Source organism: Nelumbo lutea, chromosome 7 (assembly GCF_056320005.1).
Source record: "Nelumbo lutea isolate HS-2025 chromosome 7, American lotus-T2T, whole genome shotgun sequence".
In the NCBI taxonomy this organism is placed as follows: Eukaryota; Viridiplantae; Streptophyta; class Magnoliopsida; order Proteales; family Nelumbonaceae; genus Nelumbo; species Nelumbo lutea.
Window position 1 is genome coordinate 5,807,613 of NC_142690.1, and position 21,762 is coordinate 5,829,374.

At 45.5% G+C, this 21,762-nt stretch overlaps 1 protein-coding gene across 2 annotated transcripts; it reads left to right on the top strand.

Annotated features, from left to right (window-relative positions):
- The first annotated feature begins 1,144 nt into the window (after positions 1 to 1,144).
- On the top strand, positions 1,145 to 21,587 carry LOC148844820 (uncharacterized). 2 transcript variants are annotated; one of them, XM_088955738.1, is made up of 8 exons: positions 1,145 to 1,639; positions 3,123 to 3,842; positions 18,498 to 18,593; positions 18,671 to 18,754; positions 19,855 to 20,089; positions 20,213 to 20,373; positions 20,594 to 20,875; positions 20,968 to 21,587. In XM_088955738.1, the coding sequence occupies exons 1-8, from the start codon at positions 1,310 to 1,312 to the stop codon at positions 21,007 to 21,009; spliced, it is 1,950 nt and encodes a 649-aa protein (XP_088811864.1). In that variant the 5' UTR covers positions 1,145 to 1,309; the 3' UTR covers positions 21,010 to 21,587. The 2 variants fall into 2 exon arrangements, with proteins under 2 accessions (XP_088811864.1, XP_088811865.1); XM_088955739.1 differs by lacking the exon at positions 1,145 to 1,639 and adding an exon at positions 1,800 to 1,931.
- Positions 21,588 to 21,762: the final 175 nt, after the last annotated feature.

Here is a 21,762-nt window from a genome sequence, read left to right on the forward strand (position 1 = left end):
CCTTAAATAATTTGTGAAGATGTATGAGGAAAAGGTAGGTGCTGGTTTAGAGAACGTAACAATTGGTGACTGTTAACTTTGAATTGTGCTTCTTGATCACACCCGATCAAATTGTAACCGTTGATCTCATCAACGGTGATCAACACACCAAAATCGGAATGCGCCTCTAAAACGCATCATTGCGCCATGCACACGCGTGCACGATATCGAATCCCTATACCCTCCTCTACTAATTCTAAAGAATATAAACCAGCTTCTATTGAAATACTGAAAACAAACCTTGTAATTATCCAATGTGGGACAAGTTCAAAATTGAGTTTTTTTTTTTATAAGAGAAAAACTGATTTTTCAACCAGGTGTACAATTACAATTTTTCATGTAATTGACTAATCAAACCCGTTGGATTTAATCTCTTATGAGATTAAAATCCAACATATAGCTGATTGGTCATCATCATGATTGATGCTGATGATGTATGCAGACATGCTGATTCGCCTATTACTTGAAAAGACAATGTTTTTGCACAGGGCTATCCTCCTCTGAACAAATTTTCTCTCACGCTCGCCTCCTGCCATTGTAGGGCTTCGGTTGTTCGTTCCTTTCCTTTTTCTTTTCTTATTTTTGAGCCCTCCATTGAATCAAAGTGTAATATCATTAATTACATCTTCTGCAAAATATTCTAATAACCTCGAGATGCAGGGCTTGTTAGGCCACTGATCTCTCATCTTGTTCCAGATTCTTAATCGGGAATCTTCCAGGAGAGTTGGGATTTGTAGGGTTTATTCTTGTTTTGCTTTGGATTTCTTTTCTATTTATTTGGGAGAAAATTTTTGGTTTCTATCTTTGAAGTAGAACTTTGGTTACAGCGGAATCACATAGATTTACATGTATATAAATCATGATGAAGCATTAATCGGATGCTAATAATAGAGGTAGAGCTGGTAAATTGTTAAAAATAATAGAAATAGGATTAGATAATAATCAAACAGTAAAAATATCAATATTTTTTTTATTTTTTACTTTTTAAATTACAAGGGACTATCCATTCATACCAAACGGTGAGACCTTGTAACATTAACCCGACCCGTTGACATCCGTACGCGAGGTAAGTGTTACTACCCAATCTACCCCTGATGTAGATGGTGGAAGTCTGTAATTAACCCTACAATTAAAACTGAAATAACAAAAATCAACTTCTCGCAAGGGAACTCGCTGTCTTTCACACCGTTCTCTCATCACCATCTTAATCTCCGACTAACCACACGTGTGATCCTGTGCGAGTCCTTTTTCCGGCTCAATTCCGGCGAGCATGCCTACGTCGGCGTCCACCAATCGGCCGGAAGACCTGATCGCTCGCTTGAAATTCAGCGAGGGCGATGCGAAGCTAAAAGCCCTAAGAGAGATTAAGAACCAGATAATCGGCAACAGAACCAAAAAGCTCTCTTACATCAAGCTCGGTGCCGTCCCTACCATCACCGAAGTCCTCGCTACCGCAGACGACTCCGATGCCTCTCTCCTTGTTCAATCTGCCGCTGCTATTGGCAGCTTCGCCTGCGGCGTTGACGCCGGTGTCAAGGCCGTTCTCGATGCTGGGGCGTTTCCTCACCTCTTTCGCATCCTCTCCAATACAGACGAGAAGGTGGTTTTAACTCACTTAGCTTATCTCTGTTCATAAAATTCGTTTTTTTATGAAATGGTTGAATTAACGAGGAACTCTTGGATTTCAGAGAATTAACCATAGCGTGACCAATTATTTGTGCTAACCGTTGCTCCCACGCTAAATTGGAAACCGAACGTTAATAATGCATGAAGTTTTGGTTGTAAGAGACTTCATATTGATTGTTTGATGAATAAACGATCGAACAAGACGAATGAGTAGCTATTTCCGTATCATCGAAATTGAGCTTTTAATGTTCTGAGTGATTGTGGAGGTCAGTTGCAGTTTTCAGAATTGGAGTTAGGTGCTTATAATTGAATGAAAGAAGGTTAATGGAGATTGGAAGAAGCAAATGTGTTTGATTTTGTAATTTGCTCCTTACTTTTTTCCTTTAAACTATAAAGAAATGCGGATGTTATTATGTAGAATACTCAAGTATATTTAGATATTTGGATTCCTGGGAAGATGTTATTAGAATGGAATTCTGGAGGAGATTAGTAGGTCAGCTAAATGGAATTTGATGAAAGTTTTAGTTTATGGTTTCCTTCAGTTCTCAGCTATAATTTGTGGGCGTTGGATATCCTTTAAGTTAATTCCATTAATTCCAGGAATCATTTCTTTTTTCTTTTCTTTTATTTTTTATTTTTATAATGGTTTGACAACTTGGTGCAACTCTCCTCCATCATCCAGACTTGAATCCATCAATACAAGATAAGCTTAACATGGTGGACTTAGCATTAAATTTTGGTAGCAAAAGACAAGGTAATTGGTGTCAGAACTATTGGACACCAATACCTTGAAGGTTGCTCATGCAAAATGGAAATCAAGAATTTCAGAACTATTTGAATCCGAACAAGTTTATTCCAATTCAAGAATGCTCATATGGTCTTATCATGTGCAGTGACTCTAAATAAAGTATTAGCATGGAGTAACTCAGCCTATTTCTCTACTTCTCCACTAGTAGAAAGCATCTCCAAGAATTTCATTCCATAGGCCTCAATAGTCAGTAAGATGGAGGTGCCATGGAGAAATGCAAATTATTATAGATTTGATCCATGACATATCCATATGTTGCATAGGGTCAATGATAGAGATGATGCTTTGACTGAAAAAGGGGCATCTGGTTCCTCTTTGTACATTAAAAGCTATTTATTGCTCCCCTAATTTGTCTTAATATTTAAATCTCTCAATCTCTCATTAATCCTCCCCTCCCTCAACAACAAAAAAGAAGAATCTTAGCATAATAAATTTCAAAGTACAGGTGCCCTTGGTTGGACCCCTTGCCTGAATACCCAGGCTTGTATAAAAAAATGCACCCACCTTGTTGACGAAAATCACAAGGCAGGTTCCTTATTGTAATATTATTACTATGCTACATATTTGGTACTTAATTGAATTAATTTCCTTCTACCTATTTGAATTGCCCAAAGTCACTTTGTACTTTTCTTTATTAATGTTCTATCAGGTGGTGGATGCTGGTGCCCGCTCTCTAAGAATGATTTTTCAATCAAAACTGGCTCCAAAATATCATTTTCTTGAAGAGAAAAAGTTGGAGTTCCTTCTTTCACTTCTGAACAATGAGAATGAAAATGTTACAGAACTTGGTGCAAGCATCATAACACACTCTTGTGAGACAAGTGATGAGCAAAAGTTGTTGTGTGATGCTGGGGTATTACGTAGGCTTGTCAGTCTGCTTGAAGGTTCTCTAAATCAAAGGGATGCTAGTTTAGATTCCCTAGCCACAGTTCTCAAAAACAATTTGGATGTCATCTCAAAGTTTGTAGCACTTGATAATGGAAGAGCTTTGAGTATTATTACTGATTTTACAAAGGAAAGAAGTCCTCGGACAAGACTTCTTGCCTGTGTCTGCTTGATTATTATAGGGAATGCTTCTCCTTGTCATTTTCAAGGTGTAGGAATAAAAACCAAATTGATATTGATATTAGTTGAACTTCTTGAAGAGTCTGGTCAGGTTGGTGAGGAAGCTCCATTTGCTTTGGCATCTCTGATTGCAGACAAGGAAGATGTACAGAAACTAGCATTTGAGGTTGATACTGTTGATAAACTTTGCAACTTATTGCACAAAGGTCCAGTACAGGCAAAACGTTTCCACGGAATATTGCTAGCATTAGCTGAACTATGCTCAAAGTTGGAAAGCTGCAGGTCCAGGTTCCTTTCTTTGCAGGTTTGTTATTTCACAGAATGCATTGATTTCCACTGGTCGATTACCTGTTAGCTCTTTAGTTTTCTTTTGAACAACATCTCCTGCATGCTCATTCTACCATTTGAATGGTTCAGTCATTTGTCATAGTATTCTCTTTGTGCTAAATGACAGAAGTCATCAAAAAACATGAATTTCTATTTGTGGTAGCTGAATGACTATCACACTTGATCTTTTAATTTTTGAAGCATTAGCTGGCTCACACCAGTTTCTGTTTTTCTTGGAATTGGCACTTCACAACTAAAAAATGTAAAGAACATGTTGAAAACTCATTTAATGAGGATCATTTGGAGGATGTTTCTTTTTGTAAAAGGAGAATATCCTAGTCAGATACATCATTCATGATACGACTGAAATGTGGTTAGACAATCAATTTAAATGGGATGGCGGTTCCATCTCATTACTAGAATGCAGTTTCACTCTTTGTAATAGGAACTTTATGTGCATCAAATTTTGATAGAAGAACCAACTCAAATTGGATTTGGAGTACATTTCATCATACTAGAATTGGCCAACTGGCTGGTTAGTGGAGACTTGGGACTGAATCCCACCTTCACCAGGGTTTGGGGGAGGGGGGTTATGGATCTTGGGGGACAGGCTACCTCCCATTGTGTAGCCCCATGAAGCCATCATACTATATGATAGGGTGGTTATAATTATAATTATTATTATTTTTTGATAAAGACTATATAATAGGGTGTCATTCATAGTTATTTTGACCCTGCCACTCTGTTTTGCAATTCAGGCAGAACTGGTGCTGAATGGATATACTTTGTATAGTGACTTATTGTACAATTATCATACTTGTACATGTTTACTTACTCTGAAATCTGAATGAATAAATATTTTTCTTTTCTACCTTACCATTTTACTGGAGTTTGTTTTTACTATGTCTTATTTTCTTTTTCTTTTGACTGGTAATGCAAAATTTTATTGAAAATAAATGAATGACATATAACCAAAGGCTTGCCATTTAAAGAGAAGTCTTAACCAAAAATAAAAAAAAAATGTAGAAAAGGAAGACATATAACAGCTATTGATGATCACAAACTATCCCAATATCTAATAACCCCACTACAACTCACTCCTTCCAATCCACTCTTGCCAAGCAATAATTAGGGATGCAAACAGATTGAATTGGATCCAAATAAGGGTATATCCAAATCCAATTCGATATTATTAAGAGCAGATCCGATCGGATCTCATAAACATGGATTTGAATTCAAATCCAATGAGGAAGTCGGATATTCGGATCTGATTTAAATTTTTTAAATTAACAAATTATTAAAAGAAAAATAAAATATAACAATTTACATAAAGAAAAACAGAAAATACAAGTACCTTTTCAACTATTTTCATCATATATATATACATGTTTTTTATAAAAAATTAAATAATATAATAAATTACAAAAATGCAATATAAATAAATAAATAACATATACATGTTGATCTGATTTTTGATAGGATCCTATTGTCCGATCCGAAGATCCGAAATGAAGATATCTGAATCTGACAAAATAGGGTCGGACTTCGGATTGGATTGGATCATGATCCGATCCATTTGCACCCCTACCTATAATGTTGCAGCTATACTGCTATAGAACCCAAAGCAAGGGTGTTTGCATAGCTGCACATTCCAAGGTGACTTTCTACTCAAGTTATTGGACTTGCAAGAGCTTTGAAGGTGTTTTAATGGTGCTCTACACAAAAAGGAAACAAAATAAAGAAGAAACGTAGAAAGGAAAAAGAGAGAAGGATAACTTTTAAACTTTTATTATCACTGCTACCTTTCAATCCTCTGTTAGAGTCTCACCAGTCATCAATCAAGAGGGGGAAAGGGGAAAGGTGGAGCCTCACCACCAGGAGGAAGAAGTATCTCTCTTCTCCAAGAAAACATATTGCAGAACAAATTTGGCAAGTTTCCCTTACTTTGTTAGAATAGTATACATCACAATTTATAAGCAAGGCTAGAAAAAGAAACTTAGCTTGCCTAACAAGTTTCCTACAAAAAAGAAAAAGAAAAATTATAAATATCTTCTAAGAACATTTCTTCTAGAATGATACCTTCCTGCCAACAAGCTTGTGAGAAGGGGAATAATAATTGATGCACTCTACATATGCTGTGCAGGGAAAGATCAAGTTCTATTAATTTTGCTGATGTAGCAGTTGTTTTTTGTTTTCAAAAGCAAAACCAACCATGTTGTCAAACATGACCGTATTTTGTTGTTTTCTTAATTTAATATCTTCTTAAAAAGAAAAATCTTTTACAATGTTTCCCTTATGGATTTTTGAACAATGAACTTACTTTTACTTGAACAGGCTTTAACCATAGGCCATGAATTTAAAGACTAAGATGGTGTCTGGTTTGTGGTTCAAAAAAAGGATGGTTATTGATGAAGGAAGATTTGGCCCGACCTCACAGTTATGCGACACGTGGCAGAAACAACAGCTTGGCAAAAGGGCCAAGCCTAAGGCGTGAACAAGGGGACACCAGCGGACCGAACTCCCTACGGGGGGCCCGAACTCACCCTTGGCCCAAAACCAGAGTAATCCGAACTGGTCAACCCTGTAACAACTCGGGATATACCTCGCCGAACTGGCCAACCTTGTAACAGCTCGGGATATACCTCGCCAATTGGCCAACCTTGTAACAGCTCGGGGTATACCTCGCCGAACTGGCCTGCCTTGTAACAGTTCGGGATACACCCCGCTGGACTGACCTGCCCTATAGATACCTCCGAACTCAAGACTTCGCCTCGCTCACCACTCCGCATCACCTTCTAGGCACCAAAACCAAACAAGTCGTACCATGCCTGACACTGAGGAAGTCCGTGCCCGAGGGCGCCGCACCTGACTGACTTGGGATCTGACGCTTGGCGGCCGCACTTTAAATGGCCACCTGCCATCGCCACTGACACCGCCATCTCTAGTTAGAGAGACGGTTAGGCAGTGACGGTTCTGTCAAAGCAGAAAGGAGGACGACCGAATTGACAAGCGCAAGGGTAATCATACCCGACCTGACAAGGGCCTCGGAGCGAGTGCGTGAAGTGATTATAAGAGCCCCCTGCCCCCAACAAACAAGGTATGCAAACTTTGCGCTATCTGGTGTTATCTTGCTTTTGAAGGATTCTAACTTGAGCTTCGGAGCCGCTACACCGGGTTCCCCCCGGAGCTTCCTCATTTCCTCCGTTTCAGGTTCCCTGCTACCCAGTTCAGAAGCAAGGTCGTTGACAGCTAAGACCGATCGGATCGCGCTTCATCAATTGGCGCCGTCTGTGGGAACGCTTCAAAAAGCCTCCCTCCAAACTTCCATAACCCCTTTTTTTCAAAAAACCCAACACTCATGGCCTCCTCCAGCAACGCCGGACGTGGCACGGAGACAAACACCACTGGGGAACAACTTCAAGTCCCCGTGGTGTGCGCTGGACAGTTCACCATCCCCCTTTTGGTGGATGGGATCCCCAGCTTGAACGCGCCACAAGCAGTGGCGCCCGTAAACCTTCCTACCACAAGCATCCCCTTTCCTCCCCCTATTGAGACAACCTTTACTGAACCGACTGCCGTCCCCCTGGCAGCCAGCCAAAACCGGTTGGACGACCTGATGCAGTGCATGCGGGCAATGCAAGCCCAAATGCAAAAGTTCCAGCAGCACCAGCTTCACCAACACCAAGTACTGCACAACATCTCCCAGTATCACTATCAACAGCAGTTCCCCCAACTGCCACTGAACCAACCACTACTTCCACCTCGCCACCCCGCTCCGAGGCCGGTCAAGGCCTCCCCGCAGGATGGACGCCCCCACCAGGGAAAGGCCTCCCGGCCCCAGAACCCCCCTAACAGCCAGGCCTCGTCCCCAGGCTGAAGAGAAAAATATCATCCCCGCCTCGCAACTCGTAGGCGGGTCGGTAACCTCGCCCACGAGATCGGCACCCTGACGCTCACCAGGGAAAGGCCTCCCGGCCCCAGAACCCCCCTAACAGCCAGGCCTCGTCCCCAGGCCGAAGAGAAAAATATCATCCCCGCCTCGCAACTCGTAGGCGGGTCGGGAACCTCGCCCACGAGATCGGCACCCCGACGCTCCAAGCCTGAGTTCCCGCTCACGAAAAATCGATTCGGCGCCCTGGCGGCAGACTACCAGCGTTCCGGGCCCATCGAGCTCGGTAACACGGAGGCCAGCAGTGCCAGTACAAGGCCCACTCAACAACGAAGGCGCCGGCGAAGTCGCCGAACCGCCACCCGTGTCTTGTCAGAGCTCAGAGGCAAAGAGACGAGCTCGGATGAGGTAGGAGCTGCCCCGATTCTCTCGGTTCCTTCCCCCCTCGCATCAGAACTCCTGGTGGTCCCCTTACCCAGAAATTTCAAGCTCCCACCTCTGGACAAGTACGACGGGTCCTTCGACCCCAACGACCACGTTGACGCTTTCCAGTCCCAAATGCACCTCGCCAGGGCCAGCGAATCGTGCAGTGCGTGGCCTTCACCACCATCCTCAGGGGGGTAGTCCGCACTTGGTACAGGAACCTGGCCCCCGGGTCGATAAAGTGCTGGGCCCAGTTCGTGCAGATCTTCACCGCACACATTGTCACCATTCAACGGTGCCCTAGAACAGAGGAAAGCATCTTCGGAGTAGTCCAAAGGGAAGGAGAATCCATCCGGGGCTACATCAAGCGATTCAACGAAGCATGCTTGCAGATACTGCGGTTGGACCCCGCAGTGCAGCTCGTGGCGGCCAAAAGAGGGGTAACACAAAGAATTCAAATGGCACATGGTGGCTAACCAGCCCGCAACCGTGGCCGAATTCCTCAAGCTCGCGGACAAGTTCATGAGGACAGAGGAAGAAATCAACCAACGAACCGAAGGCGGGAACGAGAAAAGAAAGAGGGAAGGCGAGCTCTCCAACCCGGTCGACAGAAAAAACCTGGCCCGGGAGCCGAAGCTGAACCAGTCGTTCCGAGCTCCCCTAACAGTTCAGACGGATTACACGTCGTTAAACACAAGGCGGACTGAGATCTTAATGACGATCAAGGACGCCCCGTACGTGAAGTGACCACCTCGCCTAAAGGGAAATCCGAACGAGAGAAATAAGAATTTGTATTGTAGTTTCCATAGAGACCATGGTCATAGTACCGAGCAGTGTAATAACCTTCGGGACAAGATAGAGGGGCTCATCCGTCGCGGATACTTGAGAAACTTTGTACAGCACAACAATAATAACAATAAGGCAGGTCGGCAAGGGGAGCACGAAAAGGATGCCCCCGAGTCTAGCAGTAGACCTGCCGAACCGTTGCAGCGACAATCTCCGGAAGAGAGGCCAGTTCGGGGAACCATCCATGTAATTGCGGGAGGTTCGGTGGTAGCAGGGTGTACCTCGGCAGCGGCCCAGACTTCAGTTCGCGAAGCGGCCCTCGAGGAATGGAACCCCCCAAAGAGACCAAAGACCGAAGAACCAATCTTCTTCACGGAGGACGACGCGCGAGGGGTCCGCTACCCCCATGATGACGCGCTTGTCATTAAGCTAAGGATCAACGACTTCGAGGTCAGACGAGTACTCGTAGATTCGGGCAGCTCAGCGGACATCCTCTTTAAATCAGCATTTGACCAGCTATAGGTACAGAGGAGCGAGCTGAAGCCCGCGAACACTCCCCTGGTGGGTTTCAGCGGAGAGGAAGTCAGGCCCCTCGGAAAAATAACATACCTGTGGAAGTCAGCACATGGCCTTGTGCGGTCAGACTCAACCATGATTTCCTGGTGGTCGCGACCCCCTCCCCATACAATGCCATAATAGGGCGGCCGATCACGCATATCCTACGGGCGGTGGTCTCCACCTACTATTTGGCCATGAAGTTCCCTACGAACTTCGGTGTGGGGGTAGCGCGGGGCGACCGGCTCGAGTCCCGCAAGTGTTATGTTGCCGCCCTGAAGGGAAAAACCAAGGCGGCCGACGACCTCGAACTGGAGCGGCCTGTGGAGCAAGGTGAGGAACGAGCTTCGCCCACGGAGGAAACAGTCGCAATCCCGACTTCGGCTACGGACCCAGCTTGCACACTTCAGATCGGAGCTTCCGTCGAGGAACCCCTACGAACCGAACTTGTGAGTTTTTTACTTCAAAATTTAGATATTTTCGCCTGGTCCGCGGTCGATATGCCCGGCATTAGCCCCGGCCTGATAACTCACAAACTTAATACTGACCCTGTAGTCAGACCCGTTAGACAGAAGAAACACAACTTAGCCCCAGAACGCTGGAGGGCGGTCGACGAGGAGGTCGAGAAGCTCCTCGCAGCAAACTTCATAAGGGAAGTCCATTACCCGAGCTGGGTGGCCAACCCGATGTTGGTAAAAAAGGCAAACGACAAGTGGCGCATGTGCGTTGACTACACCGACCTGAACCGAGCTTGCCCGAAAGATTGCTTCCCCCTCCCCAGAATTGATCGCCTAGTGGACGCGACCTCGGGAAATGAGTTGCTAAGCTTCTTGGACGCCTACTCGGGCTACAACCAAATCCGGATGGACCCATCCGATGAGGAAAAAACCAGCTTCATAACCGAGTTCGGCCTATATTGCTACAAGGTCATGCCCTTCGGATTAAAAAATGCCGGGGTGACTTTCCAAAGACTTGTAAATAGGCTGTTTCGGCCCCTGATTGGCACAAAGATAGAGTGCTATGTAGACGACATGGTCGTCAAGACTCAGTTTTCACAAGAATTAATACAAGACATAGATTTTGTCTTCCAAATCCTGCATCAGTTTAGCATGAAATTGAACCCCAACAAATGTGTCTTCGGCGTCACCTCGGGCAAATTCTTAGGGTACATTGTCAATCAGCGCGGTATTGAGGCCAACCCGGACAAGATAAAAGCCATTCTAGATATGAGACCACCTCGGAAAGTAAAAGAAGTTCAGAGGCTAAACGGCCGCATAGCCGCTCTAAGCCGCTTCATGTCCAAATCGGTAGACCGCTGCCTACCTTTCTTCAAAGCAATCAAAGGCAAAGGGTTCGAGTGGACCCAGGACTGCCAGCTCACGTTTGACGAGCTAAAAGGTTACCTCGCTAGTGTGCCAACCTTAGCCCGGCCCGAGGAGGGCGAGGTCCTAGAACTGTACCTCTCGGCAAGCGACGAGGTGGTCAGTTCGGTACTAATAAAAGAAACAGACCGGGTCCAGCGACCCATCTATTATGTTAGTAAAATTTTGCAGGGAGTAGAGACAAGGTACCCGCAGATAGAAAAGCTAGCATACGCACTAGTGACAGCAGCTCGGAAACTCCGCCCATACTTCCAGGCTCACACCGTCATCGTCCTGACTAACAAACCTCTGAGACAAGTTTTACTCAAACCCGAGGTTTCCGGTCGACTGACGAAATGGGCCATCGAACTCAGCGAGTACGACCTCCAGTACAAGCCAAAAACTGCTATTAAGGCCCAAGCTTTGGCAGATTTTATCGCCGAGTGCACTTTCAGCCACGAAGCCCCATAGGTCTAGCCCGAGGTCCCCAGTTCGGGCGAACCCGGAGCTCCCGAGCCAATAGAGTCTGAACCCTGTGAAGTAGCAGCCAGTGTGGCATCTCTCCTGGTTAGGCGAAACGCGAACTGGGATGAGGAGCCCTGGATCCTTCACGTGGATGGTTCCTCGAACCGGCAAGGCAGTGGAGCTGGAATAGTCTTATGCGGCCTGGGCGGCACAAAATTAGAATACACACTACGCTTTGAGTTCGCGGCATCCAACAACGAGGCAGAGTACGAAGCACTGATAGCTGGGCTGGACCTAGCGCGAAAGGTAAAGGCAAAACACTTGGTCATCTGCAGCGATTCCCAGCTCGTGGTCAATCAAGTTACGGGCGAGTATGAAGCACGCGAGCTCTCCATGATCGCATATTTGGCGAAAGTAAAAGAAGCCTTGCTCAACTTCCAGTCACACTTCATCGGGCAAATCCCGAGGTCAGAGAACACTGAGGCCGAGCTGGATCGACCCACTCGTGAGCTTCTTGATAGACGGAACCCTCCCTGTAGAACGCAATGCGGCCAAGAGGGTGCAGCGCCAGGCAGCCAAATACGTCATAATAGACGAACGGTTATACCGACGGTCGTACACGCTCCCCTACTTGCGTTGCCTGCGACCTGCCGAAGCCGAGTTCGTACTCCGCGACACTCATGAAGGCCTGTGCGGCGGACACTTGGGGGGCAGAGCACTCGCCCAAAAAGCACTTCGACAAGGATACTACTGGCCAACGATGAAGGCAGAAGCTGTCGAGCTCGTCAGAAAATGCGACAAGTGTCAGAAGCACGCCAATATCCACCATCAACCTGCCTCCGACCTCAAATACCTCGCCAGCCCGTGGCCCTTTGCACAATGGGGCATCGGCCTCCTGGGGCCATTCCCACCAGCAACAGGTGGAAGAAAATTCCTAGTTGTTGCAGTAGATTACTTTACGAAGTGGATAGAAGCCGAACCTCTGGCAATTGTTACAGCCCGAAACATACAAAACTTCTTTTGGAAGAACATAGTATGTCGCTTCGGGTTACCTCGGGTACTAATCTCCGACAACGGCAAGCAGTTCGAGGATATCAAGTTCCAAGAGTGGTGCCAGAACATGGGGATTCGGCAAAACTTCACATCAGTCGCACACCCGCAGGCAAACGGTCAGACGGAAGTAATGAACAGAGTCATCTTGCGCGGACTGAAAGCACGTCTGGATCGAGCTAAGGGATTATGGGCCGAAGAGCTACCAAGTGTCTTATGGGCTCACCGAACTACAGAAAAAACCGCCACGGGAGAAACCCCCTTCAACCTCACCTACGACACTGAAGCAGTGATCCCGACGGAAATCGAAGTACCAACATTGCGACTAGAAACATACGACGATCGGACGAACGGAGACGAGTTACGTTCCAACCTTGACCTATTGGACGAGGTAAGGGACCTCGCGCACATCCGAACAGCGGCATACCAGCAGTAGGTAGCTCGCTACTACAATACCAGAGTAAAGCAACGAAGCTTCCAACTCGGCAACCTAGTCCTTCGTAAGATTATGGTGCCCGAACCCAGCGTGGGCAAACTTGGACCAAACTGGGAAGGGCCCTATAAAGTAAAAAGAGCGCTCGGGGGGGCATACGAACTCGAAACCTTGGAAGGCAAACAAGTACCTCGAGCGTGGAACATCGTGAACTTAAGGCGATACTACCTATAAACCGCCAAGCGAAGTGGACGAAATCAGGTCCTATGTGCCACGATGCAGAGCCAAGAGGAACCTCGGCGTAAACAAGCAAAGAAGTCAAGCATATTATCAGCTCGGCAAAAAATCAGTTCGCTGCAAAAAGCCTTCGCGGCAAAACAGGTCGCGGAAGTATAATAATCCGGACAAGAAAGTGGCATATTCAGTTCGACAAAGAATCAGTTCGGGGAAAAGGAACACGGGCAAAAAGATTATCCATTCCGTTGCAAGAAACAGGAGTACATTGGCCATCAGAAGGGACTTGCAAAAAAAAAAGGGTTGTTACATGCCCGGAGCTACTTCTTCGCTGTCAGAAGTCACTTCAACAACACCCGAAGGCCCTGCCTCTCCTTCAGAGTCCAGCTCGCCATCAACAGCATTGGCCATCTCCTGAGTTATATGCGAAGTAGATATGGCACTAACATCGAGGTCGGGGTACGTGTTCCGGATCATCCACCTGCTTAGTTTGAACCCCCTCCTGTAAGAATCCACCATCAGATCGTCAAAACGCGGAGAGGCAATGTAGTCTTCAACGGCCTTCTTCTTGGCGTCTTCAATGCCTTGGGAAAAAATCTGTGTTCTCTCCCTGATGTCCTCCTGAAGATATTCGACTTGATGCTGCAAATCCAACTTCAAGTCCGCCATATGCTTGACAACTACCCCCATGGCCTCGGCGTCACGCTGAGACCTTGCCTGCCTAGCCATTGCGACGCGAGCAGCCTCTTCGGCAGCATAAGCGGCCGCCTCAGCAGCTCGGGTATTTGCCTCTGCAGCACGGAAAGCTTCTTCAGCAGCATGAGCGTCAGCTTCAGCAGCTCGCGCCTGTCGCGAGCTCCTCTCCACTTGGGCCGCTAAGGCATGAATTGAAGAATTCACCTACCGAAAGAAACAAGTGAGCAATAACAGCAAAAGCGACAGAAAATGAAAAAGGCAGACAGAATCTAACTTACCACCATAGCATGTGTTACGGCGCGGCAGGCGACCTGATTCAAAGGAAGATTGGTCCACGCCGCGATCTCCTCAGGGAAAGTAGCCTCCCTACTCTTCTGAAGAGCGTAGTTCGACGTCAACACGCTCTTGAACTCCCCTTGAGCTCCCGAACCCAAGGGCCCAGCCCGCGTATGAGCGGACCCAGAGTGAGCAGGAGCACTTGAGTATGCAGGAGCGCCCGTATGAGTGGTCTCAGCGTAAGGCGCCCCAACAGTTTCATGCATCGGTGGAGTCACCTCGGGCTTCCTGGGCAGATCCTCCGGCGTGTGGTCTGGAACTTGGGGCTCCTCATCCAGGGGCAGCTCGGTACGAGTTCGCTTGGCGACCCGTTTCCTCCTCTTCATACCTTGGAATAGACGCCCCCCCACGAGTTCTCTCCGCATCCATCACACCTGCAGAAACGAGTCCGACATCAGAAAAAATGAAAGAACAAAGCAAGCAAGAAACCACATAGCTAGAAACCTACCCGAATTCAGGCCGGCCGCAATAAGCTTGGCCTCCGTTATGTAGTGGTGGCACTTCAAACCTTGTCGTGCCCATTGCTAGAGGCCCTTCACCGTCTCTTTATCGAGAGTAACACCTGAATCAGGAGCGGCCTCACCCCACCCGGTCTGAAAGGGCCATCCTTGTGCACTTCGCACACCGAAGTAGTCCCGCTTCCACGCCGGGACCTTATTAGGAAGATCGTGCAGAAGCTTAAAGTCCTGGCGAGGAGAAAGGTAATACGCCCGTCTTCTCCCAGGAAGAGAACCCGCCTGTCTCTTAAGCATCAAGATGGAGGAGAATATCTCTAAGTCTAAGGGGAAGTTCTGCTCGCAAAAAAGGGAAACTGTCCCCACCAGGTTCCGAATAGAGTTCGGATGAAGTTGGCCAATGGTGACACCAAAGTGGTTTATGACTTTGACGAGAAGGGGGTGGAAAGGAAGTCGCAACCCCGCAGCGAGCTGCTCTCGAAAAATCACGATCTCATCAGGACCGTGTTCCCAAGGAAAGCTACCCGAAGGAATAAAATATGTATACCCCCCAGGAAGGTTGTAAGACATAAGTATAGATTGAAGCCCCTCAGGCGTCATGGTCGAGGGACCAAACCTGTCTAGCATCCGACCTCGGCGAGAGGTAGACGCCAAACTGCCCGAAGCGGCTCGGCCTACTGGTTCATAGTCCTCGAGTTCCAACTCAGGATCACTGAGGCAGTCAGGGGACACGGCTCGGTGGTAGAACCTACGTCGGCCCTACTTGAAGAGTCGTCTGAGCTATCAAAGCTAGACATTGAGGAAAAGGTGGATTCAGGAAGGTACTCACCGGAAGAAAGTTTTGAAGGCTCCGGAGACGGGAACAAGCCAAAAAACCTTGAAGGCTATGTAACCAGCCTTGACGCGAGCTGGAAAAAACTTGGACGCGAGCTGAAAAGTTGGATGCGAGCTCAGTAGACAAACTGTAGAAGTGACAAATCGACAGGGGTCCCCCACTATTTATAGCTACAGTAACCAAGAATCGACCGTGCAGATCAAAGACGATCCGACGGCCCACATTTTCGCTGACCGCACGTCTCATAAGGTCGAGACGTGATTGGCGCACGTCTTTCCGAAAAGAGCGAAACGTCAGCGCACGCCTCCTTGAAACCGACGTCGCGCCGACACGCGTCTTTCCGAAACTGACTGCGCCGCATGTCTCCCTGACAGCCGCCCGCGCACGTACAACAGTGGCACGCCTTTTTGAATGACCCGTTGTCACGTCCCAGCGGCGCGAATTTTTGAAATTAAAAAAAAAAACGCGCGCTGTCACAACCATCAGCATTTATGAGTAGGCACGTTTCCAGCCTTCTCGGAAACCGAAGAACCCTGGCAAAAGCAACTCGCGCAGTCAAGATTCGATGGACGGGACAAATCCACCTACTACCTCGCGAAACTCCCCGCACCAGGGCAAGACCCTTGGCACGAGGAGTGGGGGGCAATTGATGAAGGAAGATTTGGCCCGACCTCACAGTTATGCGACACGTGGCAGAAACAACAGCTCGACAAAAGGGCCAAGCCTAAGGCGTGAACAAGGGGACACCAGCGGATCGAACTCCCTACGGGGGGCCCGGACTCACCCTTGGCCCAAAACCAGAGTAATCCGAACTGGCCAACCCTGTAATAGCTCGGGATATACCTCGCCGAACTGGCCACCCTTGTAACAGCTCGGGATATACCTCGCCAACTGGCCAACCTTGTAACAGCTCGGGGTATACCTCGCCGAACTGGCCTGCCTTGTAACAGTTCGGGATACACCCCGCCGAACTGACCTGCCCTATAGATACCTCCGAACTCAAGACTTCGCCTCGCTCACCATTCCGCATCACCTTCTGGGCACCAAAACCAAACAAGTCGTACCATGCCTGACACTGAGGAAGTCCGTGCCCGAGGGCGCCGCACCTGACTGACTTGGGATTTGACGCTTGGAGGCCGCACTTTAAACGGCCACCTGCCACTGCCACTGACACCGCAATCTCCAGTTAGAGAGACGGTTAGGCAGTGACGGTTCTGTCCCAGCAGAAAGGACGACGGCCGAATTGACAAGCGCAAGGGTAATCATACCCGACCTGACAAGGGCCTCGGAGCGAGTGCGCGATGTGATTATAAGAGCCCCCTGCCCCCAACAAACAAGGTATGCAAACTTTGCGCTATCTGGTGTTATCTTGCTTTTGAAGGATTCTAACTTGAGCTTCGGAGCCGCTACACCGGGTTCCCCTCGGAGCTTCCTCATCTCCTCCGTTTCAGATTCCCTGCTACCCAGTTCAGAAGCAAGGATGTTGACAGCTAAGACCGGCCGGATCGCGCTTCATTAGTTATGTTCTAGAACCACACCACTTTTTTTGGAAATGGCAATAACTTTTTGAACCATGTAAACTGTTCTTTTCACGTGGTTGTGGTTATTTTCTGAACCACACAATACAACAACCACTGTTCTATTTATGGTTCAATTTCTAGACTAAATTAGTTAGCTTTTCTGTATGACTACATGTATGGAATTTCATCTATCACTATTAAATTTTGGTCATAGAGTTTTTTTTTTTAATCAATTGTCTATGGGTCCAATTGGGCTGGATCTTAGTTCATCATTTTATGGTATGCTTAAAATATGGACTAATATAGCATGAGGTTCAGGGGTGGAGCCAAGTTACTTGATCTCAACCCTGACCCAATTTGATTTGTTGAAACCCCAATTCTAACTTTAACCTAATCCATTATTAATTTTTTCAGGTCAATCCTATATGTTTGGATTGGATTTTCAGGTTAGGCCTGAATTGGAATGACTTGTTTACTTTATTTTGTGGGGTCGGATTGGACAATACCTCGATCTTAGTCCAACCTGAAGTTAAATAGGGTTCATATTTTCAACCCCAACCTTAAAGAGAAACTTCAAACCGAACTTTTAGGTTGGATTTGAGATGGACAATACTTCTCGTAGGTGCACTATATAAAATTTCACCTGGTCTCCATTCGCCATTCTCCCCCATCTCTTCCCCCCCCCCCCCCCCCCCAACGAGAAAATTCCTGCCTCCACCACTGATGATGGTCACATGGTTTCCTATTGCAAGGATGGGAATACGGTGAGTGTGATACACCGAATCATTTGGATGACATCGGCATGCTTTTCAAAAACTATCTAACATAGCTTTGGAAAAATAGGGATGCTATTGGTTTTGGAACCATTATTGCTGGTTCCGGAATGAGCAATAAACATACAGATAGGATACAGAACAGTGGTTGCATTCATGAACCAAACAAAACACAAATACAACCACAAACCAAACACCTCCTAAAGCTGTTGGTTATGGACTCTGGGTACTACTGATGCTGAATAGCAAGAATAGTTTTCTTGGGCTTAACATGAAGACCTCTACATGTTTGGGGCCCAAGGGCAACCTGGGAGTCTTGTGTGTACTTATGCCTATGCCTAGGGGCTTTAACCTATTCTGACTGCATCATATGACCAGAAGGTTGGCCAATCTCTTTTTCTTTTCTCTTGGGCAGTATTTAGGCTTTTTTTTTTTTTTTCCTGTTACAAGTTAACCTCCAAAACCGTCATGGCTGAATTTTGTTTCAATTTAAAGGGGTGGGAAATTTTTCAATCTCTAATTCCACTCCATCTACAATGAAAACATTGTTTTCCACTTTCTTATATCAAGACAAATGCATCCCATGGAGAAAACAAAAGTTTAATTAACTCTAAGAAAATCAAGGTTAATGCTGCTTAGAACTTTTCTCCTTCAGTTTTTTCCATTATCTAGGCTATTTATTTTCACTTGAAAATATCAAAGTGGTCATCTGTGACTAAATAAATGATGTACTGTTACTTTAAGATGATCCAAGGTTGTAGTAGTAATACATCAATATTTGTTTTCCCCTTGCCATCCCTAACTCATTTCTAATGGAATAGGTTTTGAACTTGGTAATTGATGCACTAAGTCATGAGAATGCAGAGGTGCAGGCTGTGGCCTGCCTGTGTATAAGAAACATCTCTCGGTCAGTTAAGGTTTGCATGAATACTGACTTTTTATATTTAAAAATCTTAATGATTTGCTAATATTTTGCTAATGAGATGATGTTCAGAATTTGAGTGCAGGTCGTTTTATGAATGAAACTATCATCACTCCCTTGCTTCATCTTTTACACGACTCTTCTACATCAATTCAGGTAGTTATATTAAGTATTAAGTAATATTTTATACTATTTTTATAATTACTAAATTGGATGTATACAAGGCTGTCAAGCATGAGAAAAAGATTGATCCTATACATGTATGTGTGCATGTGTAGAAAAACATTCACTAATCTGGTCAAGTGGAGAGCTTCCCTACATGACTTGTCTTTTCTTTCTCATGTGTGAGGGATGATGTGGCCACTTGGAGCCATTTATTCGATCCTCTGAATCAATCACCTCTTCAGTCCTTTAGTCCACGTCAGCCCAGTGCCCTGCTTTCTGTTAGTAACATTGTCTGTTGAAACTTCTAATATTTTAATCTTAAACTTGTCCAAAATGCAGAGTTTATTTTGACCACGTGGCAAGGGTTTTGGGGCTGAATTTACCCCACTAATAGAGGATAGCAACAGGAGCCTGTGGGTAAATTTTATGGACCATCTGGATTGGCCACATATTTGCTTCCCTGGCTCACATCAGCCACATACTAACAATGGCATCCAAAATTTCAAGTCTTTTGTACTAGAAAAATGCCTATAACGATTTTGGAGGGGACCTCTGTATAACCAATGGCAATAAATTATAGTGAACCATGATTTTGCAGTTTCATCTGGCTAATGTACATTGGCAACAGATCACCTATATCCTGGGCTTAGTAAGTAGCCCTCTTTTTGTGAAGATTTGATTTTGGAGGGAAACTCTCCCTCCCTTTAATACGAGGATACTTTACTTTTTCAAAAAAAAAAAGGATGCCTAGTAAGAGTTATGGGGCGATGTAATGATTCAGTTCATTCTTCTTTGTACTAAAATAGTGGTTTCTTCCAGCTTTTGCTGCCTGTACTTCTCTCTGTATCTTTTTCAAGATATAAGGGAAGCTTTCTGGTTTTCATTTAATACAAAACATGGTTATGGATAAAAAAGATGCCGAGTAGGAAGATTTTATGCTAAACACATTGCAGGGTATTTTTGGCTGAAATTTTTCCATGAATGATGGAAGTATATGTGACATTAGAAGTATATAAAAGAGGTTTCCTGGTTAGTGCTTTAGAAATTTGGGATATTTTCTGATCTACCTCAACGATAATATATTTTTCCAGGTTGCCGCTCTTGGTGCTATTAGCAACATAGTAATTGATTTTGCAAGCCGTAAATCAGTTTTCATCCAATGTGGAGGTGTGAGACATCTTATTCAGCTAACGAAATCAATGGATTCAACTCTCAGGTTAAATGCTGTATGGGCTTTAAGGAATCTGATGTTTCATGCGGACAACAGTCACAAGGAAGGCATTATTCTGGAGTTGACACCATCTGGATTGGTCAGCCTTATATGTGGTAACATTATCTTCATGTTTCATTGATTATTCATGCTTAATAGCAGTTCAATATGTATTCGGATAAATGAAACTTTCTAATTGCATTACACTATGGCATAAAAAAAATTGCATTACACTACAGACTCAGAGCTATCTATCCAAGAACAAAGTCTAGCACTTGTCCGCAATCTTGTTGATGGACGCATCAGCTCAATTGAACATGTATTTGCAGAGGATGGTATTATTATGAATGCTGTTGCAAGGCAACTGCAAAGCTGTTCAAGATCAGAAGTTTGCATTCAGGTTATCATTTTTTTTTTCATCTTGCCTTTGTGCTGTATGATTAGTACCTTTTAATAAGATTTATTTAGTTTTACGAAGATGTGCTCGAGAAATGAAACGTTAAGGAGGATTCTCTTCACCTCTCTCCTATTGTGAAAAGGGGAAGGTCCTAAGACCTCAAAGGATTTAATCTGTTTTTCTTCTGGCTTCTGATGTTCCATGCAACCCATTTGTCATGTAGGGAATGTACGTGCTCAGCAACGTAGCAAGTGGAAATGAGTTACATAAAGAAGCCGTGATGAACCAACTCTTTCAATCTCAAGCAGGTGAAGGCACCCAATCTTTTGTCATGAAGTTTTTGCAGGACAGTGATGGTCAGCTACGCACCGCTGCTGTATGGTGCATAGTAAATCTCACCCACCCAGAAAGTCCCGGTGCATCTGCTCGCATTGTGAAACTGCGGAGTGCTGGCATAGTTTCTCAGATAAAGAGTATGGTTAACGACCCATGCTTGGATGCCAAGGTAACCCTGCACTCATAACATGAGAATTGTTATTCCTAAATTGTTCTTCCCAAGTCTTCTAATTATTATGATCAAACATTTGAGTCCTGCAGTTCCGAGTAAGAACAGTGCTGGAACAACTTGCAACAGCATGACATGATCACCTATCTTTCCTCGGCCATTAATCTTAAAAATACCGGGAAGAGCAACCGGGTACATTTTTTGCTCCGAAATCAGTGTTTTGTAAGATTACACCAAACTCTCTTTTGAGCGACGAGGACATGGTGGGCCGGCTGATGCTCTGGCTTATTCAGCAGCTCATGTGAATCCAATTCCAATCTCCATTCACTTAGAAGCCATGCCAGATTTTTTGATGTTTCTTGTTCGAGCAAGGCAGGCCCCGCCCATCTTTCTGATTCAACCAGCCAAGTCTTCTCCTAAGATATCCTTCCCATGTTGATATTCATTATCTTTGAGTCCGATTTTTGTATCCATCATTTTTTGCAGTACTATCCTTGTTTGGTTTTTTGGCCTGTACTATTCCTTCTTGTAACAATGTGTAATGTGGCAAATGTGTTTGATCGGGATCCCAATGAAAATTCAGAGACAACAGGCACGATACGCTGTGTCAGGTGAGTTGTACAGTTTTAAGTTATTTTTGACCGGTTGTCTTGAAATTAACTGTGATTTTGGATGCCCAAAATTCAATTCTCGTTTCTGGACTGTTGATTCATCTCTGGGGTTTCCTACTCTCCTTTGAGCATGCGTGTGTGTGTGTGCGCGCGCGTTGGCGTGGTTACTGGTTAGATAAAGTTGGGTCGATACGACGACAACAATGAAACAGTTTTATAGCTTAGAATCAGACAATTGGGCACATCCTTTAGGCCCATACGTTGTATGAAATGGAC